Source organism: Acyrthosiphon pisum, chromosome A2 (genome assembly GCF_005508785.2).
Source record: "Acyrthosiphon pisum isolate AL4f chromosome A2, pea_aphid_22Mar2018_4r6ur, whole genome shotgun sequence".
NCBI lineage: Eukaryota > Metazoa > Arthropoda > Insecta > Hemiptera > Aphididae > Acyrthosiphon > Acyrthosiphon pisum.
The window spans coordinates 67,720,838-67,739,162 of NC_042495.1; the positions used below are offsets into that span (position 1 = coordinate 67,720,838).

At 27.0% G+C, this 18,325-nt stretch overlaps 1 protein-coding gene across 2 annotated transcripts; it reads left to right on the forward strand.

Annotated features, from left to right (window-relative positions):
* The first annotated feature begins 540 nt into the window (after positions 1–540).
* On the forward strand, positions 541–16,817 carry LOC100571592 (apoptotic protease-activating factor 1). Of its 2 annotated transcripts, XM_008187994.3 has the most exons (21): positions 541–672; positions 810–1,032; positions 1,978–2,211; positions 2,280–2,417; positions 3,006–3,160; positions 6,052–6,323; positions 6,386–6,512; positions 8,236–8,374; positions 8,443–8,619; positions 8,685–8,927; positions 9,018–9,196; positions 9,259–9,385; positions 9,958–10,117; positions 10,185–10,387; positions 11,319–11,562; positions 11,629–11,893; positions 11,954–12,275; positions 15,273–15,542; positions 15,623–15,727; positions 15,868–16,125; positions 16,197–16,817. In XM_008187994.3, exons 2-21 carry the CDS (start codon positions 883–885, stop codon positions 16,464–16,466), a joined length of 4,038 nt encoding a protein of 1,345 aa, XP_008186216.1. In that variant the 5' UTR covers positions 541–672; positions 810–882; the 3' UTR covers positions 16,467–16,817. The 2 variants fall into 2 exon arrangements, with proteins under 2 accessions (XP_008186216.1, XP_016662530.1); XM_016807041.2 differs by lacking the exon at positions 541–672 and having other exon boundaries at positions 719–1,032.
* The last annotated feature ends 1,508 nt before the right edge of the window (positions 16,818–18,325 follow it).

Sequence of the window (18,325 nt, forward strand, 5' to 3'; positions counted from 1 at the left end):
TATTATATAGGTAAAATAGGTAGTAATTTGTTTTGAATTTCCCAATATAACTTCAGCAATGTTCATACGGGATAAATATTTCAATTTTAATGACATGAACATAAGGAATAATGTGTAATTATTTATTTCCATTGTTAATTATTCAAATAATGAATCATTATATGTAAGATTATTTATTTAAGTTCAAGAAGTTGACGTGTAGAATGTCCAAAACATGTATATTGTAATTTTGTTGAATTTATGTTACGATATTTGGTTAAAAATAAGACATATTGAAAAAATTTCGGGGGGGGATCCAAACCCCCTGGACCACCCTCAGATACGGCCTTGCTCAGTTGTGAAATTGTATTTGTATTTTGTATATTATAATAACATAGAACAATAATGATAATAATATATTGAAAATTTAAATATTTTTAAATTCGGCGGCTAGTGATAAATGTTATTCGTTGTTTATTCCAAGCCAAATTGATATTATATTTTTCATCCATGAAAGTGATATAAACCGTTTTTTTTTCTAGTGATATAAACCGTTTTTATTTACTGTCTGGTCTAATTTGTTATGACTCATGGTGTACACTATCTTAGTCTAGGATAAAGTCGTATCAAGTGTTAACACAACTCAGAAATCATTCCATTATTCCAATAAGAAACACAACATTTTCATTAATTGTAATGTCTTAACTCTTAAGATTTAGAGTTTTATTTTTATTACTAATTTTAAATTAATATTTTTATCCTAGTCTACATTCATCTCATGGTTAAATATATATAATTATGTTTATGTTGTAATTTGTGTTTATTGTTAGGATTGATAAATGTCGATCGAGAATCCATAATTGTAGCTTCGAGACTGATTTTTTGTAACTAATAATTAGTAAAATGGAAATCGATTACAATCAAAATATACCATGTAACATATTGAAAGAACATCATGATAGTATTATTCAAGACATTCAAGGAGATATGATCCTTGCCTTATTTGAAACTCAGGTGTTAACAGAAAATGAATACAATAATATTAAATCTGAGGTAAGAAAGTTTTTTAGTTACGTAACCTAAAATTATTTACGAAATGGTAATGCCATTGTTTTCAAATTAATCATAACAAATTATGTAATTGTATTGTTTAATGATGCCTACTCTTTCTTTTAATTTTGTCAATTTTTTGCAATTCACATAATTTTGTAGCTAGCTCCTAGTTAGGACTAAAAGACTCATAATATCATCCTCCTTTATTTATCCTTCCCTCCTTCCTTTCTCTTAAAAAATACTTAAATTTTTCGGTTTTTAATGATACTTTTTTGTCCTGCATTGATCAATTTGCTTCACTCCATCCTCCATCCTTCAATAAGTTATCTAGTTATCTAGAACCCTGACAGACTTCCTGTAGCAGCCTATTGTACCTACCGTAAAGTATGACATACCTACCCGTCATACTCTTAAATATGTTATATTTTTATATAATTTTGTCAGACATCTTCTTGAATACAGTATGGTTGTTTGGCACATTTTCCTTGACCAATTATGCTTTTCATGTGTTCAAAATAGATTTTTTGCTTATGCTTCTTTCATTTTCAATACCCTGGTTACCCACCACAACTACTAACCCGGGTACTAACCTATCCATAAAGTCCTCCATATTCAAACTTTATCCATTGAAACTGACCAACAGCTCAAATATTCCCTTATAAATAGGCCCAGATCTTCTCAAAAAAGTCTTCTTTAGAATACTGCAACCTGATTATTTTCTCTACCCTCAGTGACACCACCTTGTACAGCCATAACCACCCAGTTTGCTGCATGCTTAGTATCTCCATAATATACTCCCTAATTCCTATATTTTTAAATTTATATGATGTTCACTATTGTAATGTTAGTTTAGATTTAAATTGTATTTTTCTATCCTTAGAACAGCTGTTTGCCTTATTATATTATACTCTCATAAATAAATAACATGTTAATTGTTGCTTACAGAGAAACCGCGAGAAAGAAGCTTCTCGTTTGCTTGAACTATTACCATCAAAAGGTAGGAATGGTATCAATCAGTTCCTAAACCATTTGTCAACACATTATTCGTGGATAGCTCGTCTCTTACAACATTCCATAACAATTAAATATAATGTCATGTTTTCAAAAAAAATACAGGAGTCTTTAACTGCTGGTGAAGTACCTCAATTATCATCAAGACATGTATCACGAGTTAAACATGTGTGTATAGAGTATACATAACTGATTTTAGTTGATTATATTTTTGCTGTTTGATTTTTTTATATTAGGTAAAAACATTAAAAAAACTATTAACAGAGTTAGAAGTGAATAATTTTATTATTGTAAATGGTATGACTGGCTGTGGAAAATCTAGCCTAGTCATCGAAGTGTTAAATGATCCTTTCATTACAATGCAATACTTTCAGGTAGATATATATATATATATTTATAAATAGTATTAATTTATTTGTTTAATAGTTAATTGTAAATTATAATTATTAGTTTATATAGTATCATAAAAATTCTGTTAAATTTGATATAATAATTTTAGAAGCAAGAAGAGTAAGGTGAGTAAAATTCTTTCCTTTTTAAAAACATTGAATATACAATAGTTTAGGGCAAAATTTTTGATGATGGTTCCCTAAAGTTGCTAAAAACAATCTATAAAGCCCAAAAAAAGAACTAGGAATGTAAATTTTAAACCCATTCGACTAAAAGTTGAACTTAATTAATTTTAATGTGTCCGCTGAGCCCCCACTTTCAGAGCTAAGCTCTGATGTAGATTCTCTGTATTTTTTATTATAATTTTTCAAAAAACAATATCTATATATTGTTATTGATTGTTTTAAGTAAAACAATTTGTTCGGCATTATTTATTAAAGACCCATGCTTATCATTTTTATGAGTAATACTTCATTTGTATATATATTTAATAAAATACTATCTTTTAATTAAGAATAACAATTACTTATTGTTATGTATTACCTAGTTATTTTTATTTGTTTCATTTGCAGGGATTTGTGCAATGGATACATGTTGGGCAAGAAAATTCTTCACATGCTGAATGTATTCAAACTGAAATATTAAATAGATTAAATAACCAAGAACAGCTTATTACACCTCCTCTAATTATAGATTATGAGGATACAAGGAAAAAAATTCGAGATTTGTAAGTAAAGTACATAATTCAATAATTGTATATTTCAAATAGGTAAAATATTGGCACCTGTTTTACTAAAACATAACTTTTATGTTTTTGCACAAAATGTATAATGTAATAAGTTTTTTGTCACGTCTGTACCAAAAGTTTAGTTTTTTTATGACGGTTAAAGCGTTGGAAAGATACCTTTTTTCGTCCAGCGGGCGGTAAACTGGAATCCCAAAAATTGCAAGGCAGTAAAGTGGAAATCCCCTAAAGTGCTGGAGGTGACAATAAATAGTATGTGTGGTTTGTGCAGGAAGGCAATTTCAGTCTTTGGCGAAATGCTGCCCTTGCATGCAGGTCATGCCGCACACTTTGCCCTTGACTAAAATAGCTCACTTTCCCTTGCCACACAATATACTATCTATTGTTTTGAAAAAAATGTTGTTACGTGTTTGTTATTGCTCCACCGAGGCGAGTGAAAACTATAGCCCCGCTACTCAGGTTTGTTATCTCCCCGCCATCCATGATAATAAATACATTGTATAAAAATTCAAATTAGAAAATGGAATAATATATACATCATAAACAAATCCTTAAAATAATGGATAATCATTAAAATTAAAGATCAAGAAAGAGAAAGACGAGCAAATATACATTATCGAAACACAAATGGCAATAATGCACGCTCGTGTTTGAGATAAAGGTGTGAAATAATTAACAGAGCATTAGCTAAAATGATAGCTGTAAATCAGTTGCCATTGTCATTTTACTCAAGTAACGGCTTTCATGATTTCATGTCTGTAGTAGAACCAAACTACAAACCGTGCAAAGAAGAAGCGATTAAAACTAGATTAAAAATATTATCTTTAAATATTAAAGAACTTATTAAAAATGACTTGCAAGATGCTCTTAGTATATGTTGGACAACTGACTGTTAGACCTCAATCTCTTATATTTCAGTGACTGTTCACGTAATTGATTTTAACTGGTGAGCTAAATCATTTACATTGATACACACGAAATAGAAAAGTGTCCGAGTGACTTATAAATACTTATGATAAATGGGATATTTTAACAAAGGGAAACTAAGGCTAAGTTTTTTTTTTTTTGGGGGGGGGCAATCGCCCCTTTGCCATCCCCCCCAGATCCACCACTACCGATAATGCAAAAAATGTAATTAATGCCATTTCTTTAATAAGTCCCGAAATTTATTCTGTTAATTATGTCTTAAAAAATGAAAATATAGTTAATATAATAAAACAATACAATAAATTAGTAGGACATCTTAAACATTCAACATTAGCTAAAAAATCACTTGAAGAAAAACAAGAAATACTTGGCTTAACAAAAACAACTTCCTTCATAGTTGTAAAACGGTGTGGGATTCTATATACCTTATGATGGAACCGAAAAAAGAGCTTCCTTAACCCCCAAAAATGTGAATTTACTTGTATTTTTTCATCAAAATAAATAGTTGATGATTTAAATTTTAAACTATTTATTAAAGTACGTATTTAAAATTATTTGTTTATTATTATTTATTTTTAACTTGATTATTATTAAATATTAATATCGTTACTATTTCTGTTCTAATAATGTTTTGTTAAACTAATTTTAATTTTATTTTAATATTGTTCTTTCTGTAATAATGTTTTGTTAAGCTGATTATTATTATTAGTATTAATATTGTTTTAATATAATTTTTATTCGTGGAACATTTATAACACAAATCAATTACACGTGTACATTAAATACACAAACTTTGTGTATGTATATTTTAAAGCACTACTAAAATCGTTGCCTCTTATAAATATCAATAAATAAACTCATTATTTTATATTTATACAATGTAGGTATTTATTTTTATGGATGATGGGGAGATAACAAACCAGTACTAAAATTGTATTATTTTAAATCTATATGTTAATTTGTTGCATATTTAGTTTTATTTCAGGGGTGAAAGGCTGATGAAAAAAATATAAATATATTATATACTTAAATGCCATTAAGCATAAAATATCAGAAGTAATAATATAATCAGTATTAGCAGTTTTTTTTTTTTATGTGTGGTGATATGCCCTCGAGTAGGTCCAATATCCTAGTTCGGAAGCCCATTTGGCAGAATTTCTAATTGAGCACCCGTAGGTTTCTGCCATGCCCAGTATTAGCAATAGCGTGTGAACATTTGTAAACCATTATGAACAGCATATATTTCAGTACCTATCCACTCTTTATCCCCTTAATATAATATATATAGTATATATAATTATTATGTGAATGTAAATATTTAAATTTTTGTTGTATGTTATTAACTACTATAATGTATCCTCCCTCGCCCCCTTAAAATAAAAATTTCCACCATGACAATTTGGTGTCATATATCCCCGGTCACCACGCCACTGATTATTAGTATATATTAATAAGTTGTAATCTATAAAATTTATAATAAATAGTTAAAAAGGGATACTAATCTGCTGTGCATTAGGTGCCTTGTGGGGAGGATCACTGTTATGGAATTAAAATCGAAATTTTCTTATGCCCATAAATAACTCAAAAAGAATAAAAATATGAAAATGCTAATATGAAGCTCCGCTTAAAATGTCATGTGTCTACGGGTATTACTTAAATCAATTTTTTCAAAAATTGATTTTGTGTAAAAATCTGTTTTTCCCGAACACTTTAAAAGCTATTTATAATTTTTTTACTTTTGATCCTTCAAAGTATCAACTAAAAACAATATATATATATTTCAGAGAGCTGTGGCACCCACAGCCCCCCCCCCCCACAACACATCATAAATATGCCCCTGATATTAATGTTGTAGCTTTATTTAGTTGCTTAATTATAAATTGTATAAAACAAATACTAATTAATGTTTATTTATTTAATTAATTATAAATTATCTATGTATGTAGATGGAAAGAAAAACAATTAACTGAAGGTTTATTAATTTTGGATGATGTATGCAGTAATGAAATAGTTAAATCCCTGGATATCGGATGTAAAATATTAATAACAACAAATGATATAAGTATTATGGATGATATAATAAATACTCGAGTGAAATATTTAAAAGTAAATGAAGGATTTGAAGAAAAGGAAACTCTAGATTTATTTTCAAAATGTTTAAGTGTCGACTTTAAGTCTTTACCTTCACATGCATCAAAACTTCATAGTATATGCAAAGGTATTACAGTTTTTTTTTAATGTACTATGATTTAAATTTAATATATTTATTTATTTATTTAGGATTTCCATTAACTATTTCACTTATTGCTGCTCAACTTGAAATTCATAGAGAAGAAACCATTAATAATACCGATAGATGGGAATTTTATTTGAATGAATTATCAGATAAAACTAATGAACCTTTTAAGTAACTATTATTTTAAGATATTGTAAAACATACTAATCGTGGTTAAAATTGTGGATTGATTTATCTACTCTGTTCGACAAGCAAACTTGCCTTTTTATAGAGAATACTATAGTTGTTATAACTTATAGTTAATACTTATAGTTGGTAATGGTAGGCAATGAGGGGCATGTAAAAAAAATCTTCATGTTGAAAATATGTATGTTCTCTCTTGAAACAAAGTACAATCAATATTTGTTTTGGAGGGGAGGGAGGGTAAATTAATTATTCATAACACTGCAGTGTTGAAATACAAAGTTTAATAAAAATGTAATTAAAATGTAATTATTCAAGAACATAACTATTGTTCCATTATTTAATATTATTCCAGAACAGAACAATTATAGTGATATTTTAGTTGTGAGTTATGCACAAGATTGTATTCCTAAATTAATTTTCATTATTAAAAAAAGTTTGATACTTCTCTGCTCTACAGTAGGTTACAAGTGGGTCTCTGTAATGGATGGTATTAAATTTGAATTCAATTATATAATATCATTGTAAATAAAAAAAACCTATTCTGAGCGGAGACTGTCAGTCAGCATGTATTATAATAATATCTTTAAATTACAACAATATATACCGAAGACTGTTATTCGTCGTTTGAAAAATTTAATTTTGTCCAAATTTGAACTTAAAATAATAATTTTAAAAACACTGTGTTTATATATTTTTATTAGATTTTTTAACAACAGCAACTTATGAGATACCTTGTTTTAAATTTGAAATCCTTAGCTAAAAAAAACTGAAGATTTTATCATCAGTAACTGTAAAAAATAAATTGGACATAATTTTGTCAAATTTTAAACTTTGTATGATTATAAAAAAAAAAAAGTGCCTATACTCAAAACACCAAGAAAACATAAGTCTCTTGCGCATCCAAATGAAGGCTATCCTCCGTCTCGGGGTCTAAATTCTCCTACTCTGGGGTACTCGTATGTGTATACAGCAACAATTCTGTGCAGTCTAGCGGCGGCGACTTTTGACAGGTGGCTCGCGCTGCTAAAGTGATAAGAATGCGCAGCATTGCAATAGACAAGTTTTAGGCACCGCCAACTTGCATTCTCTCGGTGAATTATCTACATATATGGATAATGTATCTATAATATTTTTCAACAGTTATTATAATAACTTAGGATAAACCTTGTATTAAATAAGGCTATATAAATCCAATTGAAAAAAATGTACTAACAGTTATAGAAAAAACGAAAAATAAATAAATAAATTAATGAAAATATTTTGAAAATTTAATGGTGTATGGAAAATTTGGTTTTACCTTTTATCCATTTTGTCAGAAACGGGTTTTGCGTAAAAATCCCTGGTATTCCTTAATTTTTTGTATGTTTTTCCCAACCCTTTTGACAACTACTAAATTTTCAACATTTTACCTCTCAAAAATACCAGCTTTATTCACTTTCTCATCAGTAAAGATACTGAAATTAAAAATTGAAACATTATTTCTACTAGAAAAAAATGTTTTTTACAGAAAAAAAAACCACACTTCATTATAATATCAATAGATCTGAAAGAAGTAAAACTAATACAAATAAACAATAATTATCATTTTACTAAATAATTAGCACAATTTTATGAAGGATATAAATATTATATTTTTAACTAACCTAATTGTTAATATTGTAAGACATGACTTGTCGTAACAGTATAAGTGTATATATTTTTTCTCTAGATATACACGTCATAGTCAAAATCAGTTTAAGAGTCTTGAAAAAACAATAGAAATGTGTATAAAGAGTTTGCCAGATGACTTACAAAAGAATTATCAAGATTTTTCTTTATTTGTAGAAGATTTAAATATCAAACCAGAAGTAATGTAGAATTTAATATGATCTTATGTGATATAGGAATATATTTTATTCAAATATTTACATTCTAGGTTTTATCCATACTTTGGAATATAAAGCCAATCGAAGTTGAAGATATTATGTCAGAATTAATGCGAAAGAGTTTAGTAGTTAGAGCTTGGAATCAACCTTTAAATAGTTATGTTTATTCAATACATGATTTGCTCTTAAGTAATTTAAAAAAAATGATGAATCGTCAAGATTATAAAGTAAAACTCAAAGTTAAAGATATTAAGTGAATTTGTTTATAACTATTTGTATTATTTGTGTTTAGACATTGCATAAAAAATGTATTGATAGTTATAGAGATTATTGCAAAGGAAATTTTGCCAATCTTCCAAAAACTGACAATTATATATTTTTATATTTTGGATATCACCTTAAAAATGCTGATATGCTAGAAGAATTTCCTCGGTGGTTTTTAAATTTAAGGTTTATTGAATCAAAAATATGTGCTACTGGTCCTGCTGATTTATTAGCTGATTTAAAAAAGTACAAAAAATATATTGTTGTACAGGTGAAATTTTTAATATAATTAATATACTAGAAATAATTGAATGATTAAAATTTTTTTTATATCACTGTTTTTTTAATAAAATATTTTTAGCCTATTTATCATGAGTATATTAAAGAAATTGAAAATTTTGTCAAACGCTGTGGACCTAATTTATATAGAACTAAATGTGATATTGTCCAGCTAGGCCTTCAAGAACCAGAAACTTCCTTTATATATATTGAATCATATAAACTTGCCAAAGCTAGTACGCAATTATATTTTTACTATGAGTGAGTTTAAATTATATTATTATATGCTAAACAGCATTCATACGAATAACAATTATTTTTAGTATTCGACCTTCTCAAAATGTTCATCCAGAACCTCATATATCTATTGTCAGAGATAAAATTGAAACAGTTATTTTTGGAAATCGACATGATGAGGTTTTAATTGCTACTAATAGTGGAAGTATAAAAGTAAATAAAATACATTTTAGTACTATATATTCAGGATGTAACAGGCAGACCTGACAGATGAAACAACGTTTGTTCTAATCAATATTTTAAATTTTTTTTTTAATATAAAATATATGGTCACTTACACCACACATATTATAATTATAATAATTTTTATTTTTTAATGCTGAAAATAAAAAAAAATTAATTTAATTTCAATTTTTTTCGTTAAATTCAAAATAGCCAATTTGTGAATCTGATTATATAAACAATTTTGATGGTAAAACATTTATCTAAGTAAGGTAATTTATTTTTTAGAATTTTTTTTAAATATTGATAGTTTGATTAGTCTGATTAAATTAATTTAGAACGTAATAATTTTTTTCAAAATATAAATTTTGGGAATTTGCTGACATGAGTATATTTCTTAAATTATTTACTAATCATTTAATTTTAAAAATGTTTATCATGTTTAAGTAACATCTTTTTTTTTTGTTTTGTCAGGTCTTCCTGTTACACCCTGTCACCAATCATGTTTTGTGAAAAAAAATTCAAAAAATAATATTTATTGTTACTTATTTAAAATGTTACAGTTATGGAATATTATCTCTGATAAATGTTTACATACTTATAATGGTCACACCAAAGTAGTTACTCATTTGGTTAAGAATAAATTAAAAAATCTATTTTTGTCAACATCTGATGATTCAACCATACGTATTTGGAATATGAACAGTTTCCCTGAATCTGAAAGTATATATTATTGTAATTTATTTATAACATTAATGTTGTATTTAATTTAAATTTTTTTTATTTTGAGATTCAAAAACGCGAACACCATCACCCGAATCTAGACAAGAACATTGGCAAAATGTATATCATCAAGATTATAAAAGACCAACTGGAAATATTAATACTGATTGTGTTTTTGTGTTGGAACATGATTCACCTGTCATTTTTGCACAATTTTCTCCATATGATGATGCCTTAGTTGTTTCATCCTCTACTGATAAGACTTTAAAGGTGATTTATAGTTAAGATATTATTTTAATATTTTCAAAAATATCTTTATTTTATGATAAAATGTTGCAATAGAAAACAATATTTTAAATAAGTTGATTCTGCATGAATATGAGCAAAATTATAATGTTATAGTCCTTGTTAGTCCATTAAATAAATTTAAAATGTGTTATAAATTCTTGTTTTTAACCAATGTGTGAATCAAATCTCTTATGAAGCTTTTGACTCCATCCATACATTTTTATACGTACACCTTTATTATACCCAATAATTGTTAATCGAGCATATATTCATCAAAAATTAAAATATGTTGTTAGCAATTAAATTTACTCTCTTCCTAAGAAAGTTAATAAAAACATCTTATTTAAACCATATTTTTAATTTCATTTTCTTTTAATTACCTTAACATAATATTATGTCAAAACATTTTTCTCAAAATGTATTTAGTTATATCATTTACAATGTTTAAAATTATTTTAGCTTTTAGTTACATTACACAGTAGTCACTGCTCAATAGACTCAACTACACTGGTTAATAAGATCAATGTATATTTTTAAGTTCACATTTTCTCAGTTTTTTATCAGATTTTCCGATTTTATCACTTATAGTTTGACATATAACACTATTTGCTCAACTTATCCCATCAAAAAAAGTTGAAGATTTAAAAATATTTACATACATCATTATTTACGAAGCAAGTCTTTCAAAAAATAAAATGTTCCTTTTTTTTATTTTAAGCACAGATAATGAATGTATTGTATTTACAATGATGTCATTCAATGTATAAATTCTATAGATGTCAATAATTTTTTATTCGTTGGGTCAATAAACTTGAAAATTTCATACAAGGCTTATAATATATTGTTAAAATGGCAGTTGAAAAATATTAAAAATATATAATCACAATTTTTTTATTATATTTATGAAAAATAGATATGGAAATTGAAAGATGGCAATTATACGATTCAAAAGTCATTCACCCTCAATTGTATCATCAATAGATGTTATTTTGTTGGAAATATGACACATGCAGCTAGAATACTGTTTTCAACACTTGTAAATGGTCCAATTAAAACTAGTGCCATATATAGATGTGAATGGCCATTTGACCATTATGCTGGATTATTTTACTTCAAAGAAAAATTGTTATCATTTTTCTATCTACCTAGTTCAGAAGGTTAATATAATTAATTGTTATAAGTAAATATGCATTTCAGGAAAAAATATATATATGTGATTGTAGGACAAGATAAAATGCTAGTTATGACACCAAATCTAATGCGAACTTATGAATTTAACTGGGAAAATGAAAATGAAAATAAAACTTCACAACCACCATTAATCAACACTACGCCAGTACGTTACCGGCATTACAAATTGTCTTCTATTTCTGAGGAGAATACAAATAATAATTTCCGGTATATAGCGTTCAGTCTGAGTAATAGTACAATAAAAATTTGCGATTTATCCAATGGGTACAATTTACTGGATTTGTATAATTCTAATGAGTAAGTACAGTGTAATAATGGTTTGTCTAATATGTGTTTATTTATATTTTTATTTTACAGGGGCATCTCAAACTTAGACTGGTTTTGGTCTAAAACAGATCAAAGTAACTGGTTACTTAGTGCTGCTAACAAATCTATTAGATTATGGTGTCTAAAGGATATTACACAATATGCTTGTGCTCATAAAACAAACACTACAAATCAATCCAACAGTAATTCTAAAAATGAGTGCAAAAATGAAATTTTATCTCTTCAAAACTATAAAAAAATTTCTGAAGGTCAAAATTTTTATTGTTATAAACTCCAACGAAATTTTGATGCAGTATGGGTGGATAATGATTCTGTATTAGTTGCAGGTGTTACTAAATGTGGAACATTAAAGGTAATTTAATAGTTATAATCTAATTATGAAACAAAATTTAATTATATTGTTAAATATTTTATACTATTTTGGCATTGACGTGTCTGTGGTGTATCCTAGGGCTAGGGTACCTTGACTACCCCTGAAATTTTCAAAAGGTGCTGGTCATTGAGGTTAAGGATGGGTTTTACAACTTTTATTTTTTAAAAAAATTTCTTTCTTGCATTGTTATAAAGATATATTTGACAAAATTAGGTGGGTAGTATTGTTATTTTGTTAATAACATGTATTGTCAAATTGATGATTATTAACCCAAATCGCTATATAATATAATTTTAAAGACTTGAAGGCAGAGAAATACCATAGTAAACGTCCTGTAGATAAAGTTGTGAGCACTCCACCTGACTTCTGAAAAACCTATACTATAAAGACAGTCGGCAGTACGGTTCTCATCTATTATTGGATATTATATTTTATTAAATATACGGGATAAACCCTTTGAACATATATACACATCATACATATCTAGTTACATATTAATTGTACAAATTATGATATAATAATAAATTAATAGCTATACAGTAGATTATAGGCATAGAAGAAACAAAGGATCAACATTGGTATTTAACATCATACGTGTAATAGACTCATTTTTAAGGTAATTAGTGGAGGCGAAAGGAACATAAAAAGGAGCAACAGATCGGAAATGACCTTGATGAACTCTAAAATAAATTAGGGAAAGCAAATAGGGAGAGTCAATATTACCTTGTAATAAACTGTTCAGGAACTTAATGCCCAAGAGCTGTCTACTCTCAGCCGGTGAAATCAGCCCTAGTTGAGAAGCAACTGATCCTTAGTTATGGGGTTCAAAGGGGATATTCAATCTAGAACTAGCATACCTCATAAATTTACACTGAATCCTTTCAATCCTAAAAGAGTCATTGAGATCGTGAGGATCCCACATAACGGCACCATACTTAACAATAGAGCGAACAAGTGCACAATAAAGCACCTTGTATGATAGTCCTAACCAAAAATCCCTACGTAATCTTAATACAAACCCCAGAGTTTTAAAAGCCTCACAACAAACATGCTCAATGTGGATCTAGGATCAAGATATTATTATAATATTGTTTGGTTTGTAAGTAGGTTTGATCCTGGGCCATATCTAGAGTTAAATTTAAACTTTAAAGGTACTAAGAATACTGTACATTATTAACACGTTGACTGCGTACTGACGCCAATTAGCGTCATAAGTATCATTTAGCAACGCGTTTGACGCCAAATGGCGTCTAATATAGATTTAAAATTCCCTACGCGTGGCTGAATATTATTTTATAATTATTTAGCGCGGATTAAACGCATGTTTTTAAAGATGTAATACATACGTCGTTATGAGCAGTTTCTTTATTTTTTTTTTAAATTTATTTTGTTTTTACTTTTATCATACGCACTGGGTGAAAACAGCAAAAAGACATACGCAATCTACGTGTTAATAATAGATGATTCAGATTTCTTTAGATTATTTAAATATTTCCAAAGCTTGAATTGGGAAAAATTTAGAGGGGGGATGCAAAAGTGTAAAAAATATGCGCTTACCTGAATATTGAAATATCTTATTGATTTAGATATAATTAGAAGAAGTACGCATAAATATTTTCTACAAAGAAAAGGGACTGACCCCCTCGCGTCACCTCTCAATTCAAGCACTTAATATTTTATTGGAATATGACCTTGGCCCTTGGGTGTATGAGACCTTTTTCGGTTCATTATGCTGCTGTGCTGGTTATTAGCTAGGTTGCCGCTACAGAATACGGATGAAGTCTAATCACGCCTATGTATTTTAGTATAGGTTAATAAAAAGTAATAACTTTTGTAGGGGTTATTTTATTGCATGACATATATTTTATTTTATGAGTTTCTAATAAATGTATAATTGTTTGATAAAAATACATATTATAAGGTGCATTAAATTTGTTTTGAAGTATAAAAATAATATAATCACTAATAGTTAAACATTTTTGGACTTTTGTGCATCTGATTAATAACTGGATTGTGATCAGAGACCTTGAGTGCCCTAAGGCTTATAATGTAAGTGATAATTTTCCATAGCTCCGTAAATCATCATATTATAATTAAAGGTAACAATAGTAGTTTTTTATGATTTTTAAGTTATCTTACAGTAAGATCACCTATATTTCAAAAATTATAGAGTATCATAATTTTGAGGGTCTGACATAGGTAAGGGTTATTTTTGAAGGTTTTATATTTTATTATTATTTGACTTTGTATTCTTCCGCCAAAGTACTTATAATGTACTGCTTTTTGAAAATAGCTCCAGCATGCAAATTCAAAATAGTAAATAATACAATTATATTGTATAGTATTATATTATATATAAGTTGTAGGTATATTTTTAATCATAACTGATAAGACAGCTTCAATTGTGTGGTTACTACCTACAGGTTTGTTCTGTAACGATAACAACTTCTCAAGTGGTAGCCGTAGCCAGTAGCTAATCGCAATCGATCCTAAATTCCTACAAATCCTCAAATGTATTGAACAAATAAGAACAATAAATGTGAAGAATAAATAAAGTAGTTCCCTTGTTGTGTTATACAGAATACTTTTCTTAGTATCTTCTTTCCTCCCTTGTCAAGAAGATTTGCATACGCTTTTTGTCTGTATATCGTCAAACACTCTGAAACACAAAACAAACAAGCTGCATAGGCCACGGGCGAAAATACACAGATTATTTAGAGAATCCCAATCGTGTACATAAAAATAACCCATTGAACACTATAGTAATGTTATCAATATAATATTATAGTTTTAAGCTTATAAATTATAATATTTTATATGCAATCCGGAGGGCTCTGTTCTAATAAAATGGTAAAATTATAAAAATGAATGTATTCATCAATAACTTTTATATAATTTGACTTAAACATGACAATCTTTTAAAATTCTATATCAAACGGATAATAATATATATTTTAATTAATTTTATGTGTGTAGGTACTTTTCGAAGGCTTGGATCAATGGTCTATGATTGATAAGAGAGTTTTAGCTTTGACCATAGTAGAGTCACACCAATGTCTTGATCAAATAATGATAATTATTGCTTGTGAAGATTTATCCGTGTACAGTCTGAAATTGCAAACATCAGAATATTTATTTAAAACTTCACAATCGGTTGAACAAATTTTTGCTTGTTTTGACTGCGGAGATTTGACTGTAGCATTTTTATTAAAACAAAATTTAAAAGAAATTGATCAAGCTGTAGAGGTAAGACACATTTTTGTAAAGACTGAATGAAGTGCTAAGTTTTTATTTTTATTATTATTATTATTATTATTTTTTTTTAGATTTGGTCAAATAAAAAGAAATATGAAGTGATTGTTCACGATTTAATTAATTGTTTTGTGTTTCATGATAAAGTTATCTTGCTGTACAATGTTCATGACATTTATGTAATTATATAAATATTAATTTATTTCATTTTCATATATTTTTAGTGTCGTTAGTATAAATAGTTTTTTATGAATACGATAAAATTATACATACTATTATGTTATGACTAAACTATTTAAACATTGTTTCCTTTAAACAGATATTAAATCTCCTTGAAAAATCTACAATAAAATTGGAAATTAATTGTATTAAAATAAATGGGAGCTTGATGCTTGATCCATCAAATTTAGCTGTGGTTAACAATGGCTATTGTTTGGAAATATATCAATTAACTTTAGATTGGAGCTTAAATCTAATTTACAAGTATCCAATAGCATTCTTAGAACACGAGGTCACACCTATCAGTGTATCAAACAATAAGAGGTTTATTGCTATTGGTGGACAAAAGCGTATAGTTGTAAGTATAATAATTTTATATATTTTATAACCTTTAATAAATATAATTTAATGTTATACCTTTTTTATTAGTGTATTGACAAAAAATTAAATATGCATAAAAAATATACATTTGATCCAAGTGTGAATAATATACAATCAATGATTTGGTCATCAGATGATACACGGATAGCAATAAAAGAAGACAATCAAATAATTATTCTTGATGTTGAGTCTGGTATAATACTAGCAAGTGTGAAATTAACAGTTGATAAGTTTTTTGCAAATCCCATACTAAATAAATATATTGCAGTAAATACCACTGGGCAGTTAGTAAAGTTGAATTTACCTAGTGATAGCTAAACAATATATTCATTATTCATATGACTCTCAGTATTAAATTATTATTGCATGCACTAAAATAGTTTATTTATATATTCAAATACTTAAATACATTGATATATTTCCCAAAAAGTGTACAATTTATGTATGTTAAACAATTGAATACTTGAAAATTATACACACATAACTGAGAAAATCATCATATAAAATGTGTGTATATAAATTGTACTTGAGTCTAAAAATGGTGCTATAAATGTGCTATTAGATAATATACTAATACACAATTTTTAAGTTTAATAATTGTATAATTGACCATTCAATGTAATGATTTTTTGGTTTTCTTTATTTTAATGGAACAATTTTCAAAATATACCTATATATTTTTTCAAATAGCTTTTATTTTCTTATAAACATATTAAATAATATCTAAAATAATATATTTAGTTCTTCTTAAGATTTTTTAATATTGAATATTATTTAAATGCTATGAAAAAAATTGTAAATCTAAAATGTATACTAAAATTACCTTATTTTATTATCTAACACTTGCTAGTTTATATCTACTTAGATATTTAAAACTTAAAAAGTACAAAATAATAGTACAATTAAAATTGCTTGTTAATGCAAACTTCAAATATAATATTTATAATTTTTTTTATTTAAACATTAGATAGTTAATTTTTTTACTTAATTATAATTGTAATCAATGATCTTTAAATGCATTTATATTTTGCGAACAAATTATGATTGTTTAAAAAAGTTTCAAAAGTACAAATTTAATGCATATTTAGAAAATGTGATATTTATATTAATATTTTGTCCTGGTATGGGATAAAAATAATTGTTGAATAATATTTTTGATACTTTTTGGTATTTTATTATTTATATTTTGACTAATATTTATCTTGTTTGATACAATATTACATGTAAAATTCTTATTTTACCTTTTGTACTTTAATTATATATAAAAAATGTTTCCTTTTATTTTTACTGTTAATATTGAATTATAATTGAAAAAAAAATGATTTATTTGTAATATTTGAAATATATAATTTTATTTGCTCAAATTGTTTTGACACCTTATTTAGAAAAATTACAAAAATTTGTTGTTTCATCATATTTATTATATAATATTATGCATTTCATGCTTCTGGTTGGTGTCTTTTATTGATGGTTATTATAATGAAATTTGAATATTGATACGTACTAGGGCAGTTTAGCATTTTATTTTTAATTTTTATGCATGATTAGGGACTTGTTTATGCTATACAACTGGAAAGTGGATAGTTTAATTTGAAATAGTCTGAAGGACACGTACAATATCATAATATAATAATTGTATATTATTTTATGTAAATGTGAGTAGTAATATACCAGGTGAATTTTTTAACAAAAGATTTTTCCCTCTAAAACCTGGGGTGCTATATTATATTTCATATTTTAAAAATATAAAATTGATGGTTTTTCACTGTAATAATGATAATTGCCCCTAAAGAAATACGGAGTGTTAAATTAGAACTTGGGGGTGCATGAAACTTTTTTGCACACCCCTAGTTGCGCCAATGTGCAGCACCCCATAGAGTACTTAAAGACCATAAGGTTCATAGTGGTTTAAGTAATGTTTTATACATAAGAACTTGAACTTTTAATCTGTAGTGTTCAGTGTTTATTGTTTGTAAATAATGTTCGTACCTACGGAGACTGGCATTTAAGGCAGAGCCTTTGATAAGGGTATTGCTATTCCAAGTGAGGCGCTTATCCAAGTTAAGTCCTAGGTTTATCTAACTGTTTCAGTAGTATGTATTTAAATTTAAAATGTACTATTTTTTTTAGTAACTAACTTTTCTTTATTTTTTAAATTATTTTACAGTAGTAAAAAT